The 27,307-nt window shown below is 44.3% G+C and overlaps 1 protein-coding gene across 5 annotated transcripts in view; it reads left to right on the forward strand.

The window, feature by feature from the left end:
- The window catches only part of ADGRD1 (adhesion G protein-coupled receptor D1), a 185,938-nt gene that overhangs the window by 75,583 nt on the left and 83,048 nt on the right, over nucleotides 1-27,307 (forward strand). For all 5 annotated transcript variants that reach the window (XM_058158392.1, XM_058158388.1, XM_058158389.1 and 2 more), the window contains one exon: nucleotides 24,940-25,013. In XM_058158392.1, coding sequence (XP_058014375.1) covers nucleotides 24,940-25,013 — 74 coding nt within the window. The remainder of the gene's footprint in view (nucleotides 1-24,939; nucleotides 25,014-27,307) is intronic.

Genomic DNA, 27,307 nt, shown 5'->3' on the forward strand with positions numbered 1-27,307 from the left:
CTATCTATCTATCTATCTTTTCTCTCATCTCTCTCTCATCTATCCACCCATCCATCCATCTATCTGTCTCTCTCTCTCTTTCTCTATCTATCTATCTATCTATCTATCTATCTATCTATCTATCTATCTATCTATCTTTTCTCTCATCTCTCTCTTATCTATCCACCCATCCATCCATCTATCTATCTATCTATCTATCATCTATCTATCTATCTATCTATCATCTATCTATCTATCTATCTATTTATCTATCTATCTATCTTTTCTCTCATCTCTCTCTCATCTATCCACCCATCCATCCATCTATCTATCTATCTATCTATCTATCATCTATCTATCATCTATCTATCTATCTTTTCTCTCATCTCTCTCTCATCTATCCACCCATCCATCCATCTATCTATCTATCTATCTATCATCTATCTATCTATCATCTATCTATCTATCATCTATCTATCTATCTATCTATCTATCTATCTATCTATCTATCTTTTCTCTCATCTCTCTCTCATCTATCCACCCATCCATCCATCTCTCTCTCTCTCTCTCTCTCTCTCTCTCTCTCTCTCTATCTATCTATCTATCTATCTATCTATCTATCTAATCTCTCCCTCTCTTAAATTTATCTGCCACCCACATCTCTGCAAGGAGACTCATTGAATATATAAACAGGTAGCCCTTAACTTACAACCACAACTGAGCCAAAATTTTCTGTTGCTAAGTGAGACAGTTGTCAAGTGAGTTCTGCCCTATTTTACAACCTTTCTTGCCACAGTCATTAAGTGAATCGCTGGCGTTATTAAGTTAGTAACCCGGTTGTTAAGTGAGTCCAGCTTCCCACATTGACTTTGCTTTTCAGAAGGTCACCTAAGGAGATCACATGACCCTTGGGACACGGCAACGGTCATAAATACGAGTCAGTTGCCAAGTGCCTGAATTTTGATCACGCAACCATGGGGGTGATGCTGCGGCAGTCATGTCCAAAATGGTCCTAAGTCAGTTTTTGAACGGCAACTTTGAACGGTCACTAAACAAACCGTTATAAGTGGAGGACTGCCTATCTATGCCAATGTATACAATCACAATAATATTGCATCATTTGTAGGAAGGTTTGGACTTTGATGACCTAATCTTGATTTTTTTTCGACTCTCTCTGCATTTAGAATAGAATAGAATAGAATAGAATTTTTATTGGCCAAGTGTGATTGGACACACAAGGAATTTGTCTTGGTGCATATGCTCTCAGTGTACATAAAAGAAAAGATACGTTCATCAAGGTACAACATTTACAACACAATTGATGATCAATATATCAATATAAATCATAAGGATTGCCAGCAACAAGTTATAGTCATACAGTCATAAGTGGAAAGAGATTGGTGATGGGAACTATGAAACGATTAATAGTAGTGCAGATTCAGTAAATAGTCTGACAGTGTTGAGGGAATTATTTGTTTAGCAGAGTGATGGCCTTTGGGAAAAAACTGTTCTTGTGTCTAGTTGTTCTGGTGTGCAGTGCTCTATAGCGTCGTTTTGAGGTAGGAGTTGAAACAGTTTATGTCCAGGATGCGAGGGATCTGCAAATATTTTCACGGCCCTCTTCTTGATTTGTGCAGTATACAGGTCCTCAATGGAAGGCAAGTTGGTAGCAATTATTTTTCTGCAGTTCTAATTATCCTCTGAAGTCTGTGTTTTCTTGTTGGGTTGCAGAACCGAACCAGACAGTTATAGAGGTGCAAATGACAGACTCAATAATTCCTCTGTAGAATTGGATCAGCAGCTCCTTGGGCAGTTTGAGCTACTGAGTTGGCGCAGAAAGAACATTCTTTGTTGTCCTTTTTAATGATGTTTTGATGTTAGCTGTCCATTTGAGATCTTGCGATATGATAGAACCCAGAAATTTGAAGGTTTCTACTGTTGATACTGTGTTGTCAAGTATTGTGAGAGGTGGAAGTATGGAAGGGTTTTTCCTAAAGTCTACCACCATTTCTACGGTTTTGAGTGTGTTCAGTTCCAGATTGTTTTGGTTGCACCACAAGGCTAGTCGCTCGACCTCTCGTCTATATGCGGATTCGTCATTGTCACCAATGAGACCAATCACTGTTGTGTCATCTGCGAACTTCAGTAGCTTAACAGATGGATCATTGGAGATGCAGTCATTGGTATACAGAGAGAAGAGAAGTGGGGAGAGCACACAGCCTTGGGGGGCCCCTGTGCTAATTGTACAGGTATTTGATGTGATCTTGCTTAGCTTCACCTGCTGCTTCCTGTTTGTTAGGAAGCTTGTGATCCACTTACAAGTCTGTTCCGGTACCTGTAGCTGGTTTAGCTTAGTTAGAAGAATGTCTGGAATGATGGTATTGAATGCTGAACTAAAGTCTACAAAAAGGACCCTTGCATAGGTCTTTGGAGACTCAAGATGTTGTAGGATGTAGTGCAGAGCCATATTAACAGCATCATCTGTTGATCTATTTGCTCGGTATGCAAATTGCAAGGGGTCTAAGAGCGGATTCGTGATGGTTTTCAGGTAGGAAAGCACTAGCCTTTCAAAGGTTTTCATGACTACAGATGTTAGAGCAACTGGTCTGTAGTCATTCAGTTCCTTGATGGTGGGCTTCTTCGGCACTGGGATGATGGTAGAGCGTTTGAAGCAAGAAGGAACATAGCACATCTCTAGTGATTTATTGAAAATATGGGTGAAGATGGGGCCAATTGGTCAGCACAGACTTTTAAGCAAGAAGGAGTTATCTTGTCTGGGCCTGGAGCTTTTCCTGGCTTTTGTCTGTGAAATAGGTCCTGCACTTCCTTTTCTGTGATCACTAGGGGTTGTGAACCCAATGAAATGGGGTCAGTTGTAGGAGGCTTGGCTGTTGTTGGTGTGTCTGAGATGGGGGTTATGGAGATAGGTGGCTGTAGTTTCCTTTCAAACCTGCAGTAAAACTCATTCAGGTCATCTGCCAGTTGTTGATTACCTTCAGCCTGGGAAGGAGGTTTGCCATAGCCGGTGATATTTTTAAGAGTTTTCCACATGTTTGCTGGTTCATTTGCTGAAAATTGATTCTTTAGCTTTTCAGAGTAGCTTCTTTTTGCTGCTCTTATCTCCCTTGTTAGTGCATTTCTGGCCTGATTGTACAGCATTTTATCACCTTTTCTGTAGGCTTCCTCTTTGGAATGTCGTAGCTGCTTAAGTTTAGGTGTAAACCAAGGTTTGTTATTACTGATTGTTATTACTGATTATTATTATTAAGAACCCTTACGGGTCCTATGAAGCTAACGTCTAGCTTCGTATGTGAGTTGCGCACCCTTTTGCAAATTTGGTGGGTCCAAACGCCAAGGAAAGGATCGGAATACGATCTCTAGCCTGTTTTTCAAATAACCCCCATGCCCCCTCCACCCACAAGCCTTTGCAATGAGCTCATTTGAGAAGGAAAGGGGGAGGAAAAATATGTTTATTTAAGAAAGGTTTCAGTGAGACAGATTTGGGGGTTTGGAGTTACTACAGACCACCATAATTTTAGACCGGAATGGCCTTTTTGATGCTCCAGGGATCAGTATGTGCTGTCTGCACAATCCTGATGCGGTCTAAAAGCAAATAAATTATTCCTTGGATCAGATTGCAAGAACCTCGATTGTTGATTGGACACATGATGTACCCTGCGAGGAGGGGAGAAAAAGAAAAGAAGAAGAAGAAAGAAACCAAGCACAATAAAGATTGAACTGCCACAAAATATTTTAAGAGATAAAAGGGAAGAAAGAACAGATTGCTGGTCTGGTCACTGAAGATAGAAGGAAAAGATAAAACTTAGCAAGCTTTAAATGTGGAGCAAAAGGCAACCTCGTGTTTTTTCCATCGGCTTGGCTTATCATATTGTGTGAACGCAACTGTTGTTATCCCCCCAAAGATCTCCTGTCCTGCACTTTCTATGGGCTCACCTTTTGCATAAAATCAGATTGAGATTGCGATTCATGAAACGCTTGGTTTCTGGGACACGGTTCAAAAGCTAAACCATTCGCCTGGCCTCTTGGTCTAAGCATGTAATCTAAGTTCCGTCACTGAAACTTAATGGTTGTACAAACTCAGGCAATTGTGATTTGTTTAGGAGGCCACAGCTTTGTAAATAGATATAAAACCGCAGAGTTTAGGGCTGCATAGGGCTCCTGGAAACCTTGACTGTGGCCCCCAGAGAACACCCACAAATTACAAATTAGAATATTTGTAGTTCAGGGTTGAATTGTGGGGTTCTTGGTCTTCTCTGAGCTTGGTGGTTATCTTGCAGATATTTCGTTACCCAACTAGATAACATTATCAGTGCTAGACGGGAGGGGGGATTGGGAGAAGGAGGAAAGGAGGAGGAGGAGGACTGTGTGGTCCTTGGTGTTCTCTGAGCTTGGTTGCTTTCTTTCAGATGTTTCATGACCCAACTAGGGAAGATCAACAGTGTTAGGAAGGAGTGGGGTTTGCAGAGATGAAGAGGACTGTGTGGTCCTTTATGCTCTGTGAGGTTGTTTGTGTACTTGCAGATTTTTCATGACCCTATTAGGGAACATCATCAGGGAGCGGGGTTTGCGGAAAGGAGGGAAGGAGGATTGTGTGGTCCTTGGTGTTCTCTGAACTTGTTGGTTTTCTTGCAGATGTTTCATGACCCAACTAAGGAACATCATCAGTGGTAGAAGGGAGTGGGGATTGGGAGTAGTAGTAGTTGGAGCATGAGGAAGAGGAAGAGGAGGAGGAAGAGGAGGATTATTGTGGGGGTCCTTGATAATCTCTGAGCTTAGTGGTTTTCTTGCAGATATTTCATTACCTAAGTAGGTAACATCGTCACTGCTAGAAGGGAGTGAGGATTGGGAGGAGGTGGAGGAAGAGGAGGAGGAGAGAGAGGGTCATGGGGTCCTTAGTGATCTCTGAGCTTAGTAGTTTTCTTGCAGATATTTCATTACTTAAGTAGGTAACATCATCAGTGCTAGAAGGGGGTAGGTTTTGAGAGGAGGAGGAGTGGGGTCCTTGGTGCTCTCTTGAACTTGGTAGCTTTCTTGCAAACATTTAATAACCCAACTAGGTAACCATCATCAGAGATAGGGAACAAGGAAAGTAAGTCAATGCATGAAAAAAAACCCTGGGTGAAACCAGGCTTAATACCAGTAACTATGAGAGGGAACTTGGAGTCTTAGTGGACAACCAGCTAAATATGAGCCAGCAGTGTGCAGTGGCAGTCAAAAAAGCAATTGCAATCATAAACTGCATTAACAGAGGGATACAATCAAGATCAAGTAAGGTACTAATTCCATTCTATAAAGCCTTAGTAAGACCACACCTAGAGTTCTGCATTGAGTTTTGGTCACCACAGTATAAAAAAGAGGTTGAGACTCTAGAAAAAGTGCAGAGAAGAGCAACCAGGATGATGAGGGGACTGGAGGCTAAAACATATGAAGAACGGTTGCAGGAACTGGGCATGGCTAATCTAGTGAAGAGAAGGACCAGGGAAGACATGATAGCCATCTTCCAATTCTTGAGGAGCTGCCCCAGAGAGGAGAGGGTCAAGCTGTTTTCCAAAGCCCCTGAAGGCCAGACAAGGAATAAGGAATGGAAACTGATCAAGGAGAGAGTTAACCTAGAAATGAGGAGAAATTTTCTGAGTGAGAACAATCAACCGATGGAACAGAAGTTGCCTTTGGAAGTTGTGGGAGCTTCATCACTGGAGGCTTTCAAGAAAAGATTGGACTGCCATTTTTCAGAAATGGTGTAGGGTCTCCTGTTTGTGCAGGGGGTTGGACTAGATGACCTATAAGGTCCCTTTCATCTCTGTTAATCTGTTCTCCAGACCATTTCCCTTCATTCTTCTGGTGTCCCTCTGAGCTGTTTTTCACCATGCCTTCTGCATTTTCCCTTCGTGACCCTCTTTTGAAATATGTCTCTCCTGTTCTCCATTCCCCACTGGGTCCTCTTGTCTCCGGGCCAAGTTTATTGAACTTGATGCATCTGCCAAGCCCTTCATCATCTTCCTTTCCTCAGCTTTTCCCTGAACTTGCACTAGATTTGTCAATATTTTCTTCTGACAAAGTGACATCTGACACTTTCACAGATGGAGAATTTACGACTTCTTTTTCCATGATGCGCATTGCAATTGTTCCAAAGTCTGCTGACCTTTACGTGCTCTGGGGCGGCTTGCAAACCTGAATCTCATTTGTTACCGACCTTTTCTGGGATAAATGTGGATTCAAAGTTCAGGTTCTCCTGAATTAGAAAAAGCTTGAGATTTCTTGATAATGTCAACCATCCCGGATTTAACCTAGGCAGCTGCTCAATCAGTCAGTTCCCCTTCTTAAATTCAAATTCAGAATAGAGCTGGGAGGAACCTTGGAGGTTTTCTAGTCCAGCCCCCTGCTCAAGCAGGAGACCCTATATCATTTCAGACAAGTGGCAGTCCAGTCTCTTTGTATAAGTCTTCAGTGATGGGCCTCTGGTGGCTCAGACTGCTAAGACAGTCTGTTATTAACAGCAGCTGCTTGCAATTACTGCAGGTTCAAGTCCCACCAGGCCCAAGGTTGACTCAGCCTTCCATCCTTTATAAGGTAGGTAAAATGAGGACCCAGATTGTTGGGGGCAATAAGTTGACTTTGTATATAATATACAAATGGATGAAGACTATTGCTTGACATAGTGTAAGCCGCCCTGAGTCTTCGGAGAAGGGCGCGATATAAATGCAAATAATAAAAAAAAAAAAGAAATGGAGCACTCACAAATTCTGGAGGCAAGTCGTTCCACTGGTTAATTGTTTTCATTATTAGGAAGTTTCTCCTTAATTTCAAGTTGCTTCTCTCCTTGATTAGTTTCCATCCCTTGTTTCTTGTCCTGCCTTCTGGTGCTTTGGAGAATAAGTTGACCCCCTCTTCTTTCGGGCAGCCCCTCAAATACTGGAAGACTGCTATCATGTCACCCCTAGTCCTCCTTTTCTCTAGATTAGCCAAACCCAAATTCTTGCAACTATTCTTCATACGTTTTTGTCTTCAAGCCTTTAATCATCTTAGTTGCTCTTCTTTGCACTTTTCCCAAAATCTTGACATCTTTTTTGTAATGTAGTGACCAAAACTGGATGGAGCATTCTAGGTGTGGCCTTACTAAGGCTTTATAAAGCGCTACTAATCTTTCATATGATTCTATGTGAAGAGGTTCTATGCCTCTGTTTTTACAACCAAGGATTGTATTCGTTTTTTTCGCTGCTGCTGCACACAGCTGGCTCGTGTTTAAGTGATCGTACGCTAGGACTCCAAAGTCCCTCTCAAAGTTACTGTTTTTGAGCCCGGTTTCGGCTAATCTGCACTTGTAGCTTTTGAAAAGGGTTACTCACACGGTGAAATGTTTCTGCTACTTTTAGCAGGAATACTGCTATCATGTTACCCCAGTCCTTTTTTTCCTTCAGAATGTTGTTGTTGTTAGATGCGAAGTCATGTGTGACCCATTGCAACTCCATGGACAACTTTCCTCCAGGCCTTCCTGTCCTCTACCATCCCCCCCCGAGACCATTTAAGCTCACGTTTCTCTAGAATAGCCATACCCAATTTCTGCAATCGTTCTTTGTATGTTTTAGTCTCCAGGCCTTTAATCATCTTAGTTGTTCTTCTCTGCACTCTTTCCAAAGTCTCTTGGTTACCTACAGTTAAGGAGTTCGCAGCAGATTAACTGCATTCCAAAATAAGAGCACTTTCACCCAGATTTTCCACCAACCTCTATAATTTGAAAAAAAATAATAGGCAGGTTAACAGGACAATGGAGTGCATTTAGAGGGTCCCATCATGACTCAAGGAGACACGATGGCTCAGTGGCTAAGACGCTGAGCTTGTCGATCGAAAGGTCGGCAGTTCAGCAGTTCGAATCCCTAGTGCCACATAACGGGGTGAGCTCCCGTTACTTGTCCCAGCATCTGCCAACCTAGCAGTTCGAAAGCATGTCAAAAATGCAAGTAGAAAAACAGGGATCACCTTTGGTGGAAAGGTAACAATGTTTCATGCCCCTTTGGCATTTAGTCATGCCGGCCACATGACCACGGAGACATCTTCAGACGGCGCTGGCTCTTCGGCTTTGAAACGGAGATGAACACCGCCCCCTAGAGTCAGGAACAACTAGCACATATGTGCGAGGGGAACCTTTACCTTTACCTTATCATGACTCAACTAGGACTGTGGAGTTATTTTACCCTTTGTGTAATGGGGCCTTTTTAAAATTGATCTTTGACTTGCTGGATTTAGTTGCCTGACTCAAATAACCTAGAGGTATCAGATTCAGGGTGCAAGGATCCAGACATTCAAGTTAGTCCTAAATTGCAACTAGAGGGCATTGCCTTCTCTGTCCCATTTTTTTTTTTTTTGCTACATATCATCTGGATCTTTGCAGCCCAAATCTCTTCACTGTTTCTGATATTTATATATAATATTTATATAATGACTCAAAGTTTGTGAGTTTGGGGTTTGTGAGTTTGGGGTTTGTGAGTTTGGGGTTACTACAGAGCAAAAGTCCTACCTAGAAATATTTCTTTCTACTATGCAAGTTTTTCTCTTGTTTGGTCCCTCTCCTGCGTTTTCTTCCTGACTTTTTCATCCTTTGTTTTCTTAGCATGTACAAACTGAGCTCATAAATACTAATTCTAAATCTTAACCTCTTGTGCGACCCCCAGGTTCAAAGATGGGGGCTTATGTATTAACGTAGCCTCTTCTTCAAAGAACTCATTACGCTTCATTCAACGAGCTATAATTAAACAGCTCACCTTAGCAATCCTTCCCACCAACAGATGGGCCTATTTCCAGGGGAAACGTTGACCTTCAGCTACCTATTATTTTCATTTTTTAATAGTATCTGTCCAACCTATATGCATGAGATCTCCTTGGAAATAAGTGTGAGTTGGTGGTTTTCTGCTCAGCTTTTCGCCTAATTTTTGTAATGAAAATAATCTCCAATAAATCAAGAGGGATGAGCCTGGGAGTTTGTGGAGACCAAGACAGGTCCAGGAGAAGATTGGTGGCAGGAGATGCCATCTGTCCTGACTTCATCTCTAAACTTTGGGGGAATTACCAAAACAAATAAGCAAACGAACAATCCCTTCCAACCCCCAAGTCTCTAAATCGCAGAAGCAGAATAGTGCTGCTAAAAGAATAGCAGAATTTTGGTCACCATGAAAAAAAAAAAAGATGTTGAAAGACTCTAGAAAGAATGCAGAGAAGAGCAACAAAGATGATCAGTGTTGTGTCTCGTCCAATCTCACCTCAGCCGGGGTCTTCTTATCTGCTTCCGAACACGGAGGAATGTCCTAGTATGCCTCCCGGCCCCAGCCCTGGCTCCATGCCCAGACAGGCTGAAGAGGAGGAAGTATCTCCAGCCCCCAGCTCTGGCTCCATGCCCAGGCAAACGGAGCAACTAGACCCCTCCCCCTCCTCCACAGCATGTGAGCCTGAGGAAGGTCAATTGCCAACAGCTGCAGACTGGAGTGACCCTCGCGTCAGAAGACTTGATAGACGGAGGCAACAGAAGGAAGGGAGGGGCAGGCCTGGATAAGTGCTGAGTCATAGAGCCACACCCCATGGCCTATATAAAGGACCTGCTTTCTGGCATTCTCTGAGTCAGGCAAAGTCTAAACATATCTTGCTGAAGTCACTTTCTGGTCTCCTGCCTGCCTGCCTTGAGGACTTTGCTAGGACTTTGGCAGAGCTGCAGAGGCATGCCTGATTCGGATTTCCCTGACCCGGCCATCAGCGGAGGAGTGGGACACGACAATCAGGGGACTGGAGGCTAAAACCTACGATGAATGGTTGCAGGAACTCGGTATGTCCAGTCCAGTGACGACTAACTTTTTCTAGACTGATGGCCCAAAGTTTGCGTGTGCGAATGTGCATGTGCGTGGCCAAACCCCCAAAACACAATGCCCGTGCAGGTTCTCGGCCCCCGTGCACACAGGCCCCCATATGCGCCCCACTCCCTCACACATGCGCATGCGTGCCTCTGTGTGCGCCCCGTCCCCATGCTTGAGTGTGGGCCCCCTGCATGCATCCCACCCCCAGCGCATGCACAGCAGAGACCCGAAGACCAGCTGGGTGGTGGGAGGCATGCGCGCATGTGCGGCGGAGCTGAACTGGGGTGACGGCTCGCATGCCCACAGAGAAGGTACTGCATGCCACCTTTGGCACACGGGCCATATGTTCGCCATCACAGGTCTAGTCTAATGAAAAGAAGGACTAGGAATAGCATGGTAGCAGCCTTCCAATACTTGAGGGGCTGGCACAAAGAAATTGGGGGTCAACCTATTCTGCAAAGCCCTCGAAGGCAGGATAAAAACCAATGGGTAGAAACCAATCAAGGGAAGAAGCAACCTGGAACTAAGGAGGAACTTTCTGACAGTGAAAACAATTAACCAGTGGAACAGCTGGCCTCCAGAAGTTACGGTTACTCAATCACAGGAGGTTTTCAAGAAGAGTGTCAGGCTGCCTCTGATTATATTTAGGAAAGAATACACCTTGACTTCATTTGCAAATAAAGAAAAGTACTTTTACTAGATACATCATGACTGCAGCAGTATAAAGTTGGATCTGAGACAAAATATGGCTAACATTCCATATCCCATCATTAGTCCCTCCTCCCCCAAGAGGTCAGGCAGATCTGGTCCAATGCCAGCTCCTTCTCGCCCCCCATGGTAATCTTCTTCCGCAGGTCTCTGGCTGTAAATCATCTCAGGAATGAAATGTCCGTTGAAAGCCCGCGTTCTAACATTCCTGTTGAATTCAAACTATCAATCTCCCCTCCCCTTTATCTCATGTCAGACGACATTCTTAAAGGGCCCTCTCTACTTAAACTGAATCCATGAACTATTTATATTACACATAAAAACCCCATGCAAACTAACTACTGAATATAAAGAGTACAAAAGGATGTGAGGATTGGGGTGGAGGCTGACAATCCTTTGTTTGAAATGGTGTAGGCCAGGATTTGCTGTCTGAGCAGGGGGTTACAATAGAAGCCCTCCAGGGTCCCTTTCAACTCTGTTATTCAGTGGTGGGATTCAATTTTTTTTTTACTACTGGTTCTGTGGGCATGGCTTGGTGGGTGTGGCTTGGTGGGCATGGCAGGGGAAGGTTACTGCAAAATCCCCATATCAGCTGGGATTCGGGAGGCAGAGAATAGATGGGGGCGGGGCCAGTCAGAGATAGTATTTACTTGGAGAATAGGTTCTCCAAACTATTCAAAATTTCCACTACCGGTTCTCCAGAACTGGTCAGAACTTGGTGAGTACTACCTCTGCTGTTATTCTATCTTCTAAAACAGGGGTCTCCAACCTTGGCAACTTTAAGCCTGGCGGACTTCAACTCCCTGACTGGGGGGTTCTGGGAGTTGAAGTCCGCCAGGCTTAACGTTGCCAAGGTTGGAGACCCCTGATTTAAATTATTTATCTATCCTCTTTTATTCATATCACTTTTCTAACCATACATAGAATCTTTCCCATGTCTTGAGATCAACTTTGATGACTATAATGTTATGCTTTGCTGGCTGGGGGGTTCTGGGAGTTGACGTCCGCCAGGCTTAAAGTTGCCAAGGTTGGAGACCCCTGTTCTAAAAGATATTAGACATTTTCAACAAGAATGAGGAGAATGAGGAAGGGTGGGTGGTTTGTGGAAAACAGCTTACAGCCAAAGGGGTTGTTACTGAAATCCAGACTAATTCACAGTTAAAACATGGAGAAGAGACAGAGAAATTTACTGCTTTTTCTGAGGTAACAGCAGCTTTGATTGTTGAAGTTCCTCTCAGCAACCATCCCTTTTTGGATATTTTAAACTTGGCCGCAGATCACAAAGTTGTCCTAGCTTCCATCTGAAGAAACCACTTTGAGTGTGGCGTGTGTTAGCAGCTAGTGGTGGTGGAAGGTTATGGAAAGCTGCATTTAAATCTTGGTGTGCCCAGCCATGGGTCAACTACACCCTGTATTTAAGATAGCTTGAAGAAGCTAGGATTGTGGAGAACGAGAGGTAGAGAGGCTAAAAAAGAAAAGAAAAGAAGGAAGAGTGGATCATTTCTGCATCCAGTTTTGGTCACCACACTATAAAAAAGCCAGCAGTCAAAAAAGCCAACACAATCCTAAATTGCATTAACAGAGGGATACAATCAAAATCAAGGGAGGTACTCACACCATTCTATAAAGCCTCAGTAAGACCACACCTAGAATTCTGCATCCAGTTTTGGTCACTACACTATAAAAAAGAGGTTGAGATGCTAGAAAGAGTGCAGAGAAGAGCAACCAGGATGATCAGGTAACTGGCGGCTAAGACATACGAAGAACGATTGCAGGAACCGGGCATGGCTAGTCTAGTGAAGAGAAGAACCAGGGGAGACATGATAGCATCCTCCAATATTTGAGGGGCTCCCACAGAGAGGAGGGGGGTCAAGCTATTTTCCAAAGCAGCCGAAGGCCAGACAAGGAAGAATGGATGGAAACTGACCAAGGAGAGACTCAACCTGGAAATAAGGAGAAATTTTCTGACAGTGAGAACCATCAACCCATGGAACAGAAGTTGCCTTCGGAAGTTGTGGGAGCTTCATCACTGGAGGCTTTCAAGAAGAGACTGGACTGCTATCTGCCAGAAATGGTGTAGGGTCTCCTGCTTGGGTGTGGTTGGGATTGGACTAGATGACCTACAAAACCCCTTCCAACTCTGTTAATCTGAATCAATCTAAGATGATCAAAGGCCTGGAGACTAAAACATGAAGAACGGTTGCAGGAACTGAGCATGGCTAGTCTAGTGAAGAGAAGGACCAGGGGAGACAGGATAGCCATCTTCCAATACTTGAGGGGCTGCCACAGAGACAAGGGGGTCAAGCTATTTTCCAAGGCACCCAAAGGAAGGAATAATGGATGGAAACTGACCAAGGAGAGATTTAACCTAGAAATGAGAGGAAATTTCCTGACAGTGAGAACAATCAATTGATGGAACAGAAATTGCCTTCAGAAGTTGTGGGAGATTCATCACCGGAGGCTTTTGAGAAGAGACTGTCAGAAATGGTGTAAGATCTCCTGTTTGGATGGGGGGTTGGATTAGATGACCTCCAAGGTCCCTCCCAACTCTGTTAATCTGTATCTGTATTAATCTGTATTACAGGCAGGCCAGATTCAAAAGCTCTTTGCTATAGCTGCGTGATTCATGTTTACCACGACAACATGTGTGTATGTGTGTGTGTACAGGGTGAGCAAAGAGGTTCATAGGCCATTCTAATGACTTTTCATCAACCGAGGCCTCTGCCAGGCAACATTGGCACAATGCCAACCTCATAGCTCTACTGAGCCGTGCATTCGCCCAGGGTGAAGCCTAATTGAATTTAGTTTATTTATTTTTGCGATTTGTCGAGCTGCCTGCTTGGCACATGAACCCAGGGTGAGGTGTACCCTCAATAAACAACAACAAAAGTCGTATGATAAGAACCTAAGCAACAAATAATAAACACATGACAATGAAGTGCCGGGAACAATGCATTGTCCTTTTCTGACTTGTTTCTGGGCAAAGAGCCAGAGTTTTTAAAAAAGTTTTTCAAAAGACAGGCAGGGTTGGGGAGGGGAGAAGCTGTTTCAAAAGACAGGGACCCAGATCTTGTGTGAACATCCTGCTGACAATGCATGGTTCTTTTTATTTGTCTCTGTGTCTTCATGGATTCGGGACCCCAGAGTATTGGATTAATTTGGGATTCTGGGTAATGAAAAGAAAAGGAATTCATTCAGGAACTGTGTTAAATTATCATGGCTAAGCAAGTGAAGGAGAAGAGCAAGCTAGAAGGCAGAGTTAAAAGTGTCATCAGTTTGGAATCATTGTGTGTTCTGACTTAGGCTTCCCCAAAAAGCACAAAGCAGAATCCTGGTCCCGACAAAACCCTTTCTATTAAAGGAATATGAATTCCTCTCATTCACATTCAGCAAAGGCCTGGCAACCAGTCTTTCAAAGATGAATGTATGACCACAGACCTTATCTAGTTTGGAAAACTGCCATGTAAATTTTTTCCAAACGCAGTACTGTGCAAGGAAAGACTTGATACAAAGTCTCTGAGATTCACGGACCTTCACACTCCTACACACTCCTTCACACTCCTACACACTCCTTCACACTCCTTCACACTCACTGACCAACCAACTGACTGACTGAATTGTATCCTGCAAAAGCCCTGTCCCCTTTTGCTCCTCTTTTATTCCCTCTGGGAGGGGTCATTCATCGTCTACCTGTGGCCTTACTCCCAAGTCAAATCTTGTTCTTTAGCTGTTCCTTCATCTGGCAACTCTGCTCATGCAGATACTGGGAACAGGCTCCAGCTGTTTGTCTGCCTCACTGATGTCTGCCAAAGGCAGCTGATAACTGGCATATGGCCCTGGTCCCCTCTCTGCCTCCAATGCAGAGCCCTCATCAGAGCCTTCCCCAGACTTCAGGACTGGCCCATGTTCCTCCTCAACCTCCTCACTGTCCAAATCTGCTACCAGCTCCGCTGGCCACTGGCGGGCCATAACATTGTGTTGCCACAAGAGACCCAAGTCCAGCTTCCTGTGATTTCCATTGGTCCTTATCTATTTGACCATTAGTTGACTAGATGTGTAGAGGTATCAATAATAATCCTGTCTGTGCTTTGAACTCAATGGATGCTCCTGGTTCTTCAGCTAGGACACGTTGTAAATTCTGTCCATTCAGGAACTGTATTGAACATGTTATGTGGTAATAGTCTGTGAATCTCTTAAATATAGCGGTGAATCTAAGTTCTTCATGTCATGAGCGTCTCCCATGGAGTGGCGCAGCAGCATAGAGGTAGAGCTCTCGCCTCACAATCAGGAGGCTGTGAGTTCGATCCTAGGTAGAGGCAGATATTTCTCTCTCTGGACACACTGAGAATATATATATGCTGAACAAAACTCCGCATTGGCGACAGGAAGGGCATCCGGCCATTTAAGCACTCTGCTAGCTTCATTCAGTTGCCCCAGACTCCACCGCACAAAGGATTATGGGGTCATTAAAAGAATGGAGTGGCGCAGTGGCCTAGAGGTAGAGCTCTCGCCTCACAATCAGGAGGCTGTGAGTTCGATCCTAGGTAGAGGCAGATATTTCTCTCTCTGGGCACATGAGAATATATATGCTGAACAAAACTCTGCATTGGCGACAGGAAGGGCATCCGGCCATTTAAGCACTCTGCTAGCTTCATTCAGTTGCCCCAGACTCCACCGCAGAAGGGATTATGGGGTCATTAAAAGAAGATGATGAGCATTTCCCAAAGGGTGGAGAAAGTGATGTCATGTGTGTCGTGATGTCATCACATAAAACTGCATGAGACAATGACGCAAGCTTCTAATGGATGCCTCTGTTGTCTCCTGGCAGTTGTTGAGACGCACCTCCCCATGAGAGGCCAGCGAAAATAACTTTCTCTCTGAATTTTAGCTCCACTTTCTATTTTCTCACTTGCATGAGAGGTCAGGGTGGCTGAGATCAATAAGGAGCATTAAAGCTTTCAGGGACTACATAGATAGATGGGGTTTAAATGACTTCCAGTTGTGTTGGCTTCGGAAATGGCCCTGCACCCTTTGGTTTAGCTGACTTCCTTTCTGATTTATGAAGCTGGCAAGAGGAGAGAAATGGATCTGCCTCTTCTCACCCATTTACAAAACTACTATCAAGTCACACAATTTTATTAGAGCGGTTGTCCTTGCTTCCACCTTAAACGCTTCCAGGAGGTCAGGAGGACAGATCTGGCCTCTGTATTTTATGGGTTCAGGACAGGTTGGGAGTTTTACCTGTTTGCACCATAGTGATTGAATAATCCCAGTTTGTGCTGTCCTTCATGGTGCTTTGGAGTTACAGATAGCTATTAATAGAGTTGGAAGGGACCTTGTAGGTTATCTAGTCCAACCACCTGCCCAAGCAGGAAATGCTACACCATTTCTGACAGATGGCAGTCCAGTCTCTTCTTGAAAGCTTCCAGTGATGAAGCTCCTACAACATCTGAAGGCAAGATATTCCATTGGTTGTTCTCACTAACAGAAAAATTCTCCTTATTTCCAGATTGAATCTCTCCTTGTTCAGTTTCCATCCATCATTCCTTGTCTGGCCTTTGGGTGCTTTAGAAACTAGCTTGACCTCCTCCTCTCTGTGGCAGCCCCTCAAATATTGGAAGACTGCTATCCTGTCGTCTCTGGTCCTTCTCTTCACTAGACTAGGCATGTCCAGTTCCTGCAATTGTTCATCGTATGTTTTAGTCTCCAGTCCTCTAATCATCCCGGTTGCTGTTTTCTGTACTTTTTTTAGAGTCTCAACATCTTTTAATCTAGTGTGGTGACCAAAACTGGACACAGTACTTTAGGTGTTGTGTCTGTGCCCCCCTGAGCCGGCCCTCCTGCCAGAAAGTGACTTGGACAGTGAGGGGGAAGGGCCATCAGCAGAACCTCGGGAGCACCGGTTTCCCTGGCTCAGCTCCAGGAGCCAGAAACAGGCCAGGTGGAAGAGATAACAAGGCCTCCGTCCCCTGACTCTTCCCTTCCCCAGGCCACACCTGCAGACCCAGCTGATGGCAATCAGGCTTGGTTGAACCCTAGGTTTTGTAGGCAGGAGAAGAGGGAACAACAGAAGCAAGGGTGGGGCAGGCCTAGGAAGTGCTGAGTCACGGAGCCACACCCCACAGGATATAAAAGGCAGCGAGAGCTGCTGTGTCTCTTTGTAACAGGCAAATCCACTGATTAAGAGCTGAAGTTTGTTTCTGGGTGACTCACCAGCGTTGTGGAAGATAACGGAGGCTCTTGGCAGATGCTGGCTATTCTGCTGCCAGAGCTGATAGTGCTGGCTAATTAAGCCATCACTCGGAGGGAGGCGAGAGAGGACAGAACATTAGGTATGGTCTTATTAAGGCTTTATAGAGTGGTATTAGAACCTTACTTATTGTTTGCCTATGTCTTTTTATTGCTGGTTTTAATTGTAAGGTCTTATCATTCTGATTCTGGAATAAAGCATTCCAACAGGCCATTTTCTGAATTCACAGAATCAGAAAGTGTTTCTGAAGTCAACCCACACTTCTGTTAATGCAGGCATCCATATGGACCCAGGGCCAACAGTTGACTAATCAGCCAATCTTTGGACATCTCTCATTGAAGAGAAGCCCATCGTTTTCCTCAATCACTGAATCCACCACTCAACTATTCTTAGCATTCAGGAAGGTTGGCACCAACCTTCAGGCACAAAGTTTTGCCTTTCCTGTCATTCAGCTTTATTACATTGCTTACACCTCTAGTACCATTTTCGTTATCCTCTCTAGCTGCCCAGGTTTGTAGAAACATTTACAGAGAAGCAATCATCAGTGTATTCCATGTGTCGGAACTGCCACTACGTAAGCATGTAAGTAGAAATGATCCTTGGTTCCATTTGCTGAGGAAGTTATTAGAGATCACGTGTATTGCAGTATTGCAAAGGCAGAAGTGAGAATCACGCGCCAACTATCTCTAAATTCGACTTTTCCCTTAACAATCTCTCATTGCTCATCCCAGTGTAACCAATCAGGTTCAGGCAAGATGTTTTCATAATGGTCAGTCCAAGTGCAGGTTGGTAGGCGGCTCCCTCCTTCTTCCAGCTGGGTGACCTTGAGGTAGCATCTCAAGGAGATACAACATTTACTTTCGTTTTCCCAAGCATTCTCCCTTTCATTCCCTCTCCCCACAGTTCATGGCAGTCTGTTACCGTATAGTACAAGCAAGCATAAGGTGGCAACCAGAGGTGGTATTCAGCCGGTTCGGACCGGTTTGAGTGAACCGTTAGCGGTGACGGCAGGTGGCCACCTTTGCCTACCTGCCCAGATGTAATACCGTCCTATTTAGGTATGTTTTCGAGGCCGGGTGCATGTGTGGAAGACATGCGCATGAGCAAAGCACATGCGTGGATGGCATGCAGCTAGCATGCAGTGAGTGTGCGGAAGGCTGGGTTCATGCGTGGATGGCATGGCGTGGAAGTTTGTGTGGAGAACCGGTGGCAAGAATATGGGAAACCCACCACTGGTGGCAACTGACGGGATGGTTATAATGCCTTATATACCTTCTCCCTGGGTTGCTGTTAAAGTCAGACTGCTGTCCCCTTCTTCCATTATCATTCTTCAGTCTTTTCTGCCTCTACGTGGCTGTATGTTTCTTGGCGTGGAGACATCCCAGTACAGTATGTACATACCATAAGCAACATGTGGAAGGCTTCCTGGCCTCCATCACCATGTTCATCTCACCAAGTCTTCTCCAGACTGCCTCTCCCACCCATTCCCCAGGGACTGGCTGAGCAAACAGAGAAGAGGAGCTGGAGTGTTGAAAGGTCAAGAGACTAATAAGGGCAATACTTCATCCCAGAAATATGCAAGACGTTGCACTCTGTAGGCATTGCCCAGAAGGATCGAGATTACAAAAAGCTGGAGGAAAAAAAAAAGGTTCCCCTTCAAAGCTCGGCATGTTTTTAATTTGGAGCTCTGCATATCGCTCTGTGACCCCTGACAGATTGTTTCACCACACTTCTCTAATCTCTTAATGCAAGAAATCTGTAAAGAGAAACCTTTTCTTCTCCCAGTTCCACATCCGTGGGGCACGATTTAATGCGAGTCTATTCATAAGGAAACCATTAATTTTGACGGCAATGCCTCCTTGGTAGGACTGCCTATTTTTCTAACCGGTCTAGAACCGTTACGAAGATTTTATAACTTGCTAACTGAAACAGAATTTAGATTGTTTTAGACCTGGAACTTATATAAAGTGACCAGATTTCAGCCATGGCAAAGCGGGACATCATTGGCGGGGGGGGGGGGGCCTGCGCATGCGCGCTGAGTCTTGCCGCCTGCCTGAAGGAGGAGGAGAGGCTGCTGCTTCTCCGCTCTTCCAGGCAGGCTCGGCTCTCCTCTCCGCTCCTCTCTTCCTCTCGGGTGAAATCAAGCGGCGTCTCTCCTCCCTCTCGCGCTCCCTTCTCCGCCACTCCCCCTTCTCCACCTCCTCCTCTTGCGTTGCCGCCTCCCATTTTCAGAATGGGGGTGAAACAAACAAACAAACAAAAAATCGGGACTTTTTGGAATTGCAGTGGGATGCGGGACAAATTATTCAAAAGTGGGACTGTCCCGCCAAAAGCGGGACGTCTGGTCACTATTTATTTTTTTTATTTTTTATTTTTATTTATTTTATTTTGTCACAACAATATATGTAGGTATCATACAAAAAGATTATATAGTAAATAAACACATATATGAGTAAATATAAGGAGGTATAAGCATATATATAGGAAGAAGAAAAAAGAAAAACAATAGGACAGGAACGGTAGGCACGTTTGTGCGCTTATGCACGCCCCTTATGATCCTCTTAGGAATGGGGAGAGGTCAATAGTAGAAAGTTTTTGGATAAAACTTTTAGGATTATGGGAAGAGACCACAGAGTCAGGTAAAGTATTCCAAGCACTGATGATTCTGTTACAGAAGTCATATTTTCTGCAATCTAGATTAAAGCGGTTTACATTAAGTTTAAATCTATTAGTTGCTCTTGTATTATTGCAATTAAAGCTGAAGTAGTCTTTAACAGGAAGGACATTACAATAGATGATTCTGTGAGTTAAACTTAGGTCTTTTCGAAGGCGACGGAGTTCCAAGTTTTCTAAGCCTAGGATTTCAAGTCTGGTGGGATAGTTCAAGTCTGGTGGGATAAACTTATATGAGCTTAAAGTATGCTAAATCACCTCTGCTATCACCATCATTGTTGTCGTCATCATCATCATCTTCAGAAGGGACCTTGGAAGTCTTCTACTGTAGTTCAATCCCCTGCACAAGCAGGAGACCTTTACCATTTCAGCCAGATGGCTCCCCATTTCTTCTTAAAAGCCTCCAGTGATGGAGCACTTCTGGTTGTTCCACTGGTTAATTGTCCTCATTGTTAGGAAGTTTCTCCTTAGTTCCAGGTTGCTTTTCTCCTCATTTACTTTCCATCCATTGTTTTTTGTCTACACTTTCCCCCTTCTCTTATTTTTATCATAAAGTGACCAGATTTCAGCTATGGCAAAGCGGGACACCATTGACGGGGGGGGGAGGGGGGGCCTGCACATGCGCGCTGAGTCTTGCCACCTGCCTGAAGGAGGAGGAGCGGCTGCTGCTTCTCCGCTCTTCCAGGCAGGCTCGGTTCTCCTCTCCGCTCCTCTCTTCCTCTCGGGTGAAATCAAGCGGCGTCTCCTCCCTCTCGTGCTCCCTTCTCCGCCACTCCCCTTCTCCGCCTCCTCCTCTTGCGTTGCCGCCTCCCATTTTCAGAATGGGGTCAAACAAACAAACAAACAAAAATCGGGACTTTTGGAATTGCAGTGGGATGCGGGACAAATTATTCAAAAGTGGGACTGTCCCAAAAGCGGGACGTCTGGTCACTATTTATTTTTTTATTTTATTTTATTTATTTTATTTTGTCACAACAATATATGTAGGTATCATACAAAAAGATTATATAGTAAATAAACACATATATGAGTAAATATAAGGAGGTATAAGCATATATATAAGAAGAAGAAAAAAGAAAAACAATAGGACAGGAACGGTAGGCACGTTTGTGCGCTTATGCACGCCCCTTATGGTCCTCTTAGGAATGGGGAGAGGTCAATAGTAGAAAGTTTTTGGATAAAACTTTTAGGATTATGGGAAGAGACCACAGAGTCAGGTAAAGTATTCCAAGCATTGATGATTCTGTTACAGAAGTCATATTTTCTGCAATCTAGATTAAAGCGGTTGACATTAAGTTTAAATCTATTAGTTGCTCTTGTATTATTGCAATTAAAGCTGAAGTAGTCTTTAACAGGAAGGACATTACAATAGATGATTCTGTGAGTTAAGCTTAGGTCTTTTCGAAGGCGACGGAGTTCCAAGTTTTCTAAGCCCAGGATTTCAAGTCTGGTGGGATAGTTCAAGTCTGGTGGGATAAACTTATATGAGCTTAAAGTATGCTAAATCACCTCTGCTATCACCATCATTGTTGTCGTCGTCATCATCATCTTCAGAAGGGACCTTGGAAGTCTTCTACTGTAGTTCAATCCCCTGCACAAGCAGGAGACCTTTCCCATTTCAGCCAGATGACTCCCCATTTCTTCTTAAAAGCCTCCAGTGATGGAGCACTTCTGGTTGTTCCACTGGTTAATTGTCCTCATTGTTAGGAAGTTTCTCCTTAGTTTCCAGGTTGCTTTTCTCCTCATTTAGTTTCCATCCATTGTTTTTTGTCTACACTTTCCCCCTTCTCTTATTTTTATCATAAAGTGACCAGATTTCAGCTATGGCAAAGCGGGACACCATTGAACAGTTTGAACAGACTAGAACAACTTTGGCAATTTTAAGCCTGGTGGACTTCAACTCCCAGAATTCCCCACCCAGTCCACACATCTCAACGCTGCCAAGTTTGAGAAACACTGATCTAGAGTAACTCGAAATCAAAAAGAATTTGGCAGCGTCTTTTAAGACAAACTTTAAAAAAAGTTAGCCATGCTCTTTCTACCTTAAAACAAACCTCTGAGTCCATCTGCTGGCTGGCTCACAATTTGAGTCTTAGATTCTCATGATGCAATGCAGGAAAAGCTGATGGGGCCCCAGGGTTGCTAGGAAATCGTAGTGTTTTCAAGTTTGGGTGAAACCATGAAATCTTAAGAGCCAAGTTTGCAAACGCTTGGCCCAAACTATGATACAGTACAAACTGCCATGAAGAACGGTTGCAGGAATTGGGTATGTCCAGTTTAGAGAAAAGAAGGACTAAGGATGACATGATAGTAGTATTCCAGTATTTGAGGGGCTGCCCCAAAGATTGACTTATTTTCCAAAGCACCAGAGAAGCAGGACAAGAAGTGATGGATGGAAACTCATCAAGGAGAGAAGGAACCTGGAATTAAGGAGAAACTTCTTAACAGCGAGGACAATTAACTAGTGGAACAGCTGGCCTCCAGAAGTTGTAGGTGCTTCATCACTGGAGGTTTTTAAGAAGAGATTGGACAGCCACTTGTCTGAAATAGTATAGGATCTCCTGCTTGACCAGGGGGTTAAACTAGAAGACCTTCAAGCTTCCTTCCAGCTGTATTCTAATTGATTGGTTGGTTGCAAATTTTGATTCCTCTGATCATAATAACAGTGGCAAAAAAGGTCATAAAATTGGACCAGACTCACTTAACAAGTGCCTTGCTCAGAAATGGAAATTCTGGTTCCAATTGTATATACCTGTATATACCATATTACAAAAAGAAGCCAGTGGCTTCTTAGAAACGGGGGGGGGGGACTAGATTGGAGGTCCCTTCCAGCTCTATTATGATTGAAGGATGTCTGTGTGTGTGTGTGTGGGGGGGGGAAACAGAGAGAGAGAGACAGACAGACAGACAGACAGACAGACCGAGAAACAGAGAGAGAGACACACAGAGAGAGAGAGAGAGAGAGAGAGACCTCTCCAATCTTGATTGCAGAAAATATGACTTCTGTAACAGAGTTATTAATACTTGGGACACACTACCTGATTCTGTGGTCTCTTCTCAAAATCCCCAAAGCTTTAACCAAAAACTCTCTACTGTTGACCTCACCCCATTCCTAAGAGGTCTGTAAGGGGCGTGGATAAGAGCACAAATGTGCCTTCCGTTCCTGTCCTATTGTTTCCTTTCGTTATATCCAATTAATATAGTTATTACATACTTATGCTCATATATATGCTTATATATTGTATAGTTATTTTCATGCTTACGCTTATATATACTGTTGTGACAAAATAAAAAAATAAATAATAGACAGAGAGACAGACAGACAGACAGACAGACAGACAGACAGACAGACACAGAGAGAGAGAGAGAGAGAGAATTGGAGACAGAGACAAAGAAAGACAGAGAGATTGACCTTAATGTCACTTCAGCAGAAGACTGGAAGATTTCAACCCTCCATTTTGGTTGAACTGAAATGGAGTCTGTAGGATATGTCCATAAATTTCAGAACAGCTGTAGACTTTCTCCCAGCAACTTTTAAGGCAGCAATTTATCCTACTGATGTACCTGTGTGTGCCCTTTTCCCACCTGCTCCGATCCCTGCCCTGCCTTCCAACACGACAAAGTTGGTTGGAGATGCTTTCCCTGCTGCAAAATTGGACTGGAGTGCTTGTCATTTTCACGTGGAAAGATTGGGCTCTTGCACTGCCTACCAAAAACTTTGATTTGGAGGGGTTAAAAAAATGCAGCTGCTTTTGTAACTTTGCAAAAACATTTTTACTCAGATGAGGAATGAGGAACAGGCCACTCCACCAGATCCTGGCATGTTGTTGTTTTCTTTCTTCCCAGCTTTTTTTTAAAAAAAATGAGAGAGTGATGTAGCAGGCAAAACTTATGCAAGTCTGTAATTACTGTGAGTTGCCTCTCCCAAATAGCTTAAAAGACATACAGACATCCCTGGTGGTTAGAATTACTGCGTGATTTCTTAATTCCAGGAATTCTTCTAATTGTTTTCATCCCTAGTAGATATTTAATATGATTTGGATCACTACCATGAGACTATGATACCTGGGTTTCTTTTTTTTAAATTGCTGATCTTCTGCCATAATTTTCTTCGATCCGAGTCTTCACAGAAATGGGGTGCTCTGTGGAGCCTGCCATCTAAACTGAATTTATTATGGATGGACAGACTGTCAGCCAGATGTTCAGAATGGATTTAGCAGGACCTGGGATAGGCAGTTGTTGTCATTTGAGGATGTTCAAGATAAGGAAGGAAGGAGAAATGAAGGAAGAGAAAAAGGAGAAGGGAGAGAGGGGAAGGGAGGGATAGGAATGAGAAGAAGGAAGGAAGGAAGGAAGGGAAGGAGAGAGGGAAGAAAGGAAGGAAGGAGGGGAAAAGAAAGAAAGGGGAGGGATGGGAATAAGGGAGGGAGGGAAGGAGGGAAGGAGGGAGAAATGAAGGCAGAGGAAAGAAGGAGGGAAGAAGGGGAAGGAGGGAGGAGGGAAGGAGGGAGGAGGAATGAGAAGGAAGAAAGGAAGGAAGGAAGGAAGGAGAAATGAAGGAAGAGAAAAGGAAGAAGGGAGAGAGGGGAAGGGAGGGATAGGAATAACAAAGGAAGAGGGAAGGAGAAGGAAGGAAGGAAGGAAGGAGGGAAAAGAAAGAAAGGGATGGATGGATGGGAATAAGGGAGGGAGAGAAGGAGGGAAGGAAGGAGAAATGAAGGAAGAGGAAAAGAAGGAGGGAAGAGGGGGAAGGGAAGGAAAGAGGGAGGGAGGGGGAGGGAGGGGAATGAGAAGGAAGAAAGGGAAGGAGGGAGGAAGGAAAGGAAGGAAAGGAAGGAAGGAGGGAAAAAGGAAGAGGGATAGGAATAAGGAAGGAAGGAAGGAAGGAAGGAAGGAAAGAAAGAAAGAAAGAAAGAAAGAAAGAAAGAAAGAAAGAAAGAAAGAAAGAAAGAAAGAGAAAGAAAGACAGAAAGACAGACAGAAAGAAAGAATGAATAGCATTGAGAGAGGGAGAGGGAAGGAGGGAGAGAGGGAGGGAATGAAAGTAAAAGGTTTGCCACAATAATTCAGCAAAAGAAATATCAGCTGCATAGCCAAAGACTTCCAATGCAGATTTGATTTAAAACAGGGGTCTCCAACCTTGGCAAGTTTAAGACTTGTGGACTTCAACTCCCAGCTTTGCTGGCTGTGGGATTCTGGGAGTTGAAGTCCACAAGTCTTAAACTTGCCAAGGTTGGAGACCCCCGATTTAAAAGACCCAAACTCCAAATCGCTTCTGCCAAGGCGTAACTGAGCTCTTGGAGTGTTTTCTCCCAACTTTATTTTCTCCTGACCTGAAGTTTTATCTCATCCCCTTTTCCAAAGACGGGGAGCTCTTTTGGGATTGATAACCGTGAAAACACAAGAGAGCATTTCTCTCCTCCGTCCCCCGTCGCCCGAGGCATTGATCAAATCTCTCTTTCTTTCTAGACGCCCCTCCAGTACAGCCAAGCCACGAACCAAAGTAATCAAGTGAGACTGTATTGTGCCTTTCTGGATAACAGGTGAGTGCCATCCTGGTATCGGACTTCTTTGTTGCGAGTTGCATCCGAACATGTCACACCTGCTCACCCTTGCCTCCTGGATTCACAGGAAGAAAACTCGGAATAATGAAATCATGAATCTTCTCAGAAGCAAAGCTAAAACAGGGAGCTAGGTCATTATTAAGAGGGACATGCTGGCTCAGCGGCTAAGACGCTGAGCTTGTCAATCGAAAGGTCATCAGTTCAGCGGTTCGAATCCCTAGTGCCACGTAATGGAGTGAGCTCTCCTTACTTGTCCCAGCTTCTGCCGACCTAGCAGTTCGAAAGCATGTAAAAAATGCAAGTAGAAAAATAGGGACCACTTTTGGTGGGAAGGGAACAGTGTTCCATGCACCTTTGGCATTTAATCATGCCGGCCACATGATCACGGAGATGTCTTTGGACAGCGCTGGCTCTTTGGCTTTGAAACGGAGATGAGCACCGCCCCCTAGAGTCGGGAACGACTAGCACATATGTGCGAGAAGAACATTTACTTTTTAGGCCATAATTAACTCAAGTCTGGGGGGAGCTGTCTTATTATTATTGTTATTGTTTTTTTTAAAAAAGCAAACCAACCCTAGAATACTTGTGTGATGCAGGCCAACCATATGGCATTTTTGGATTGGCACCATCACTTAAGTTCTCATCCTTTACAACAAAATCTTATGAAGCCCAATAGATGTGGCTGAGGGGACAAGTTTGAGCTCCTGGTTTCCAAACCAAAAGACATTATTTTGATGGGGTGGCCGGGAGGAACGTCCCCACCCCTGGAAGATGGGGCTGGGATGATCTGGGATGATCTGAAGATCTGGTGATGGTTAGTGCAGTTTTTAAGAGACTAGGATGGGAATCAGGAAATCCCAGGTTTTGGATCTTGCTCAATGGTTTCTGTGTTCCTCAACTTTGGTGTTTGGTCTGCGCCGGAGCTTTCTAAACATCTGAATGCATCTGAATATAAAATCAACCAGGGCGATTTAGAACCTGAGTTTTTATCTTTGGTTCCAAAAATTTTCCCTACCAGTTCTGTGGGCATGGCTTGGTGGGCGTGGCTTGGTAGTCATGTGACCGGGAAAACCAACAATCACACTTTACACAAAACTAACACAAAAGCTACACAACTGACTCACACACAATGCAAAAGCAGCTGGACTTCACAAGCCCCTGTAACAAGCAAGAACCTCACAGAGTCACAGAGAGTTCAAAAACAAACTATCACACGTTACACAAAAATACTGGTTCGGGCAGTAGATAGTAAAAAAAAAATGCTTTAAAAAGTAATAAAAAGTTCCATCAATCATGCGGTACAGCTGATTGTCACAGCTGATAATCGGAACCTTTTTAAAAAAACTTTTAAAAGCATTTTTACTACCAGTTCAGGCAAACCAGTAGCATTTTTACTACCGGTTTGGGCGATCTGGCCCGAACCGGTAGGATTTTACCTCTGTACCCAGGAAATTGTGTTTTTTTCCCCCTCTCTTTTCAAAAAATTACGGAATATGGTTGGGTGAGTGGGTTTTTTTTCTTATTGTCGTGTCCCACTCCTCCGCTGACGGCCGGGTCAGGGAAATCCGAATCAGGCTTGCCTCTGCAGCTCTGCCCAAAGTCCTAGCAAAGTCCTCAGAGCAGGCAGGAGACCAGAAAGTGACTTCAGCAAGATAAGTTCGACTTTGCCTGACTCAGAGACTGCCAGAAAGCAGATCCTTTATATAGGCCATGGGGTGTGGCTCCATGACTCAGCACTTATCCAGGCCTGCCTCTCCCTTCCTTCTGTTGCCTCCGCCTATCCAGTCTTCTGATGCGAGGGTCACTCCAATCAGCAGCTGTTGGAAATAAACTTTCCTCAGGCTCACATGCTGTGGAGGAGGGGGAGGGGTCTAGCTGCTCCGTTTGCCTGGGCATGGAGCCAGGGCTGGGACCGGGAGGTGCCCCCTCCTCTTCAGCTTGTCTGGGCATGGAGCCAGGACTGGGGCCGGGAGGCATACATTCCTCCGTGTTCGGGAGCAGATAAGAAGACCCCGGCTGCGGTGAGAGTGGACAAGACACAACACTTATTTAGCCAGAATAGGAAGCAATCAGAGGCATGATGTGTGGTTTTATGGAGCCCTCTCTGCCTTCTCCTTGCCCCACTCCATAATTCATTATTGGTTTCACATTATGCAACATTCTTTAGAAGTGTTCGGCCTAAAAACATTGTTAAATAAATAATCTGGGCACAAAAAAAGGACAGTGGTACTTTGGCGCTTATTGTTAATTGGTTCTGGGAGGCAAACTGAGCA

Source organism: Ahaetulla prasina, chromosome 15, assembly GCF_028640845.1.
Source record: "Ahaetulla prasina isolate Xishuangbanna chromosome 15, ASM2864084v1, whole genome shotgun sequence".
Classification (NCBI taxonomy): domain Eukaryota; kingdom Metazoa; phylum Chordata; class Lepidosauria; order Squamata; family Colubridae; genus Ahaetulla; species Ahaetulla prasina.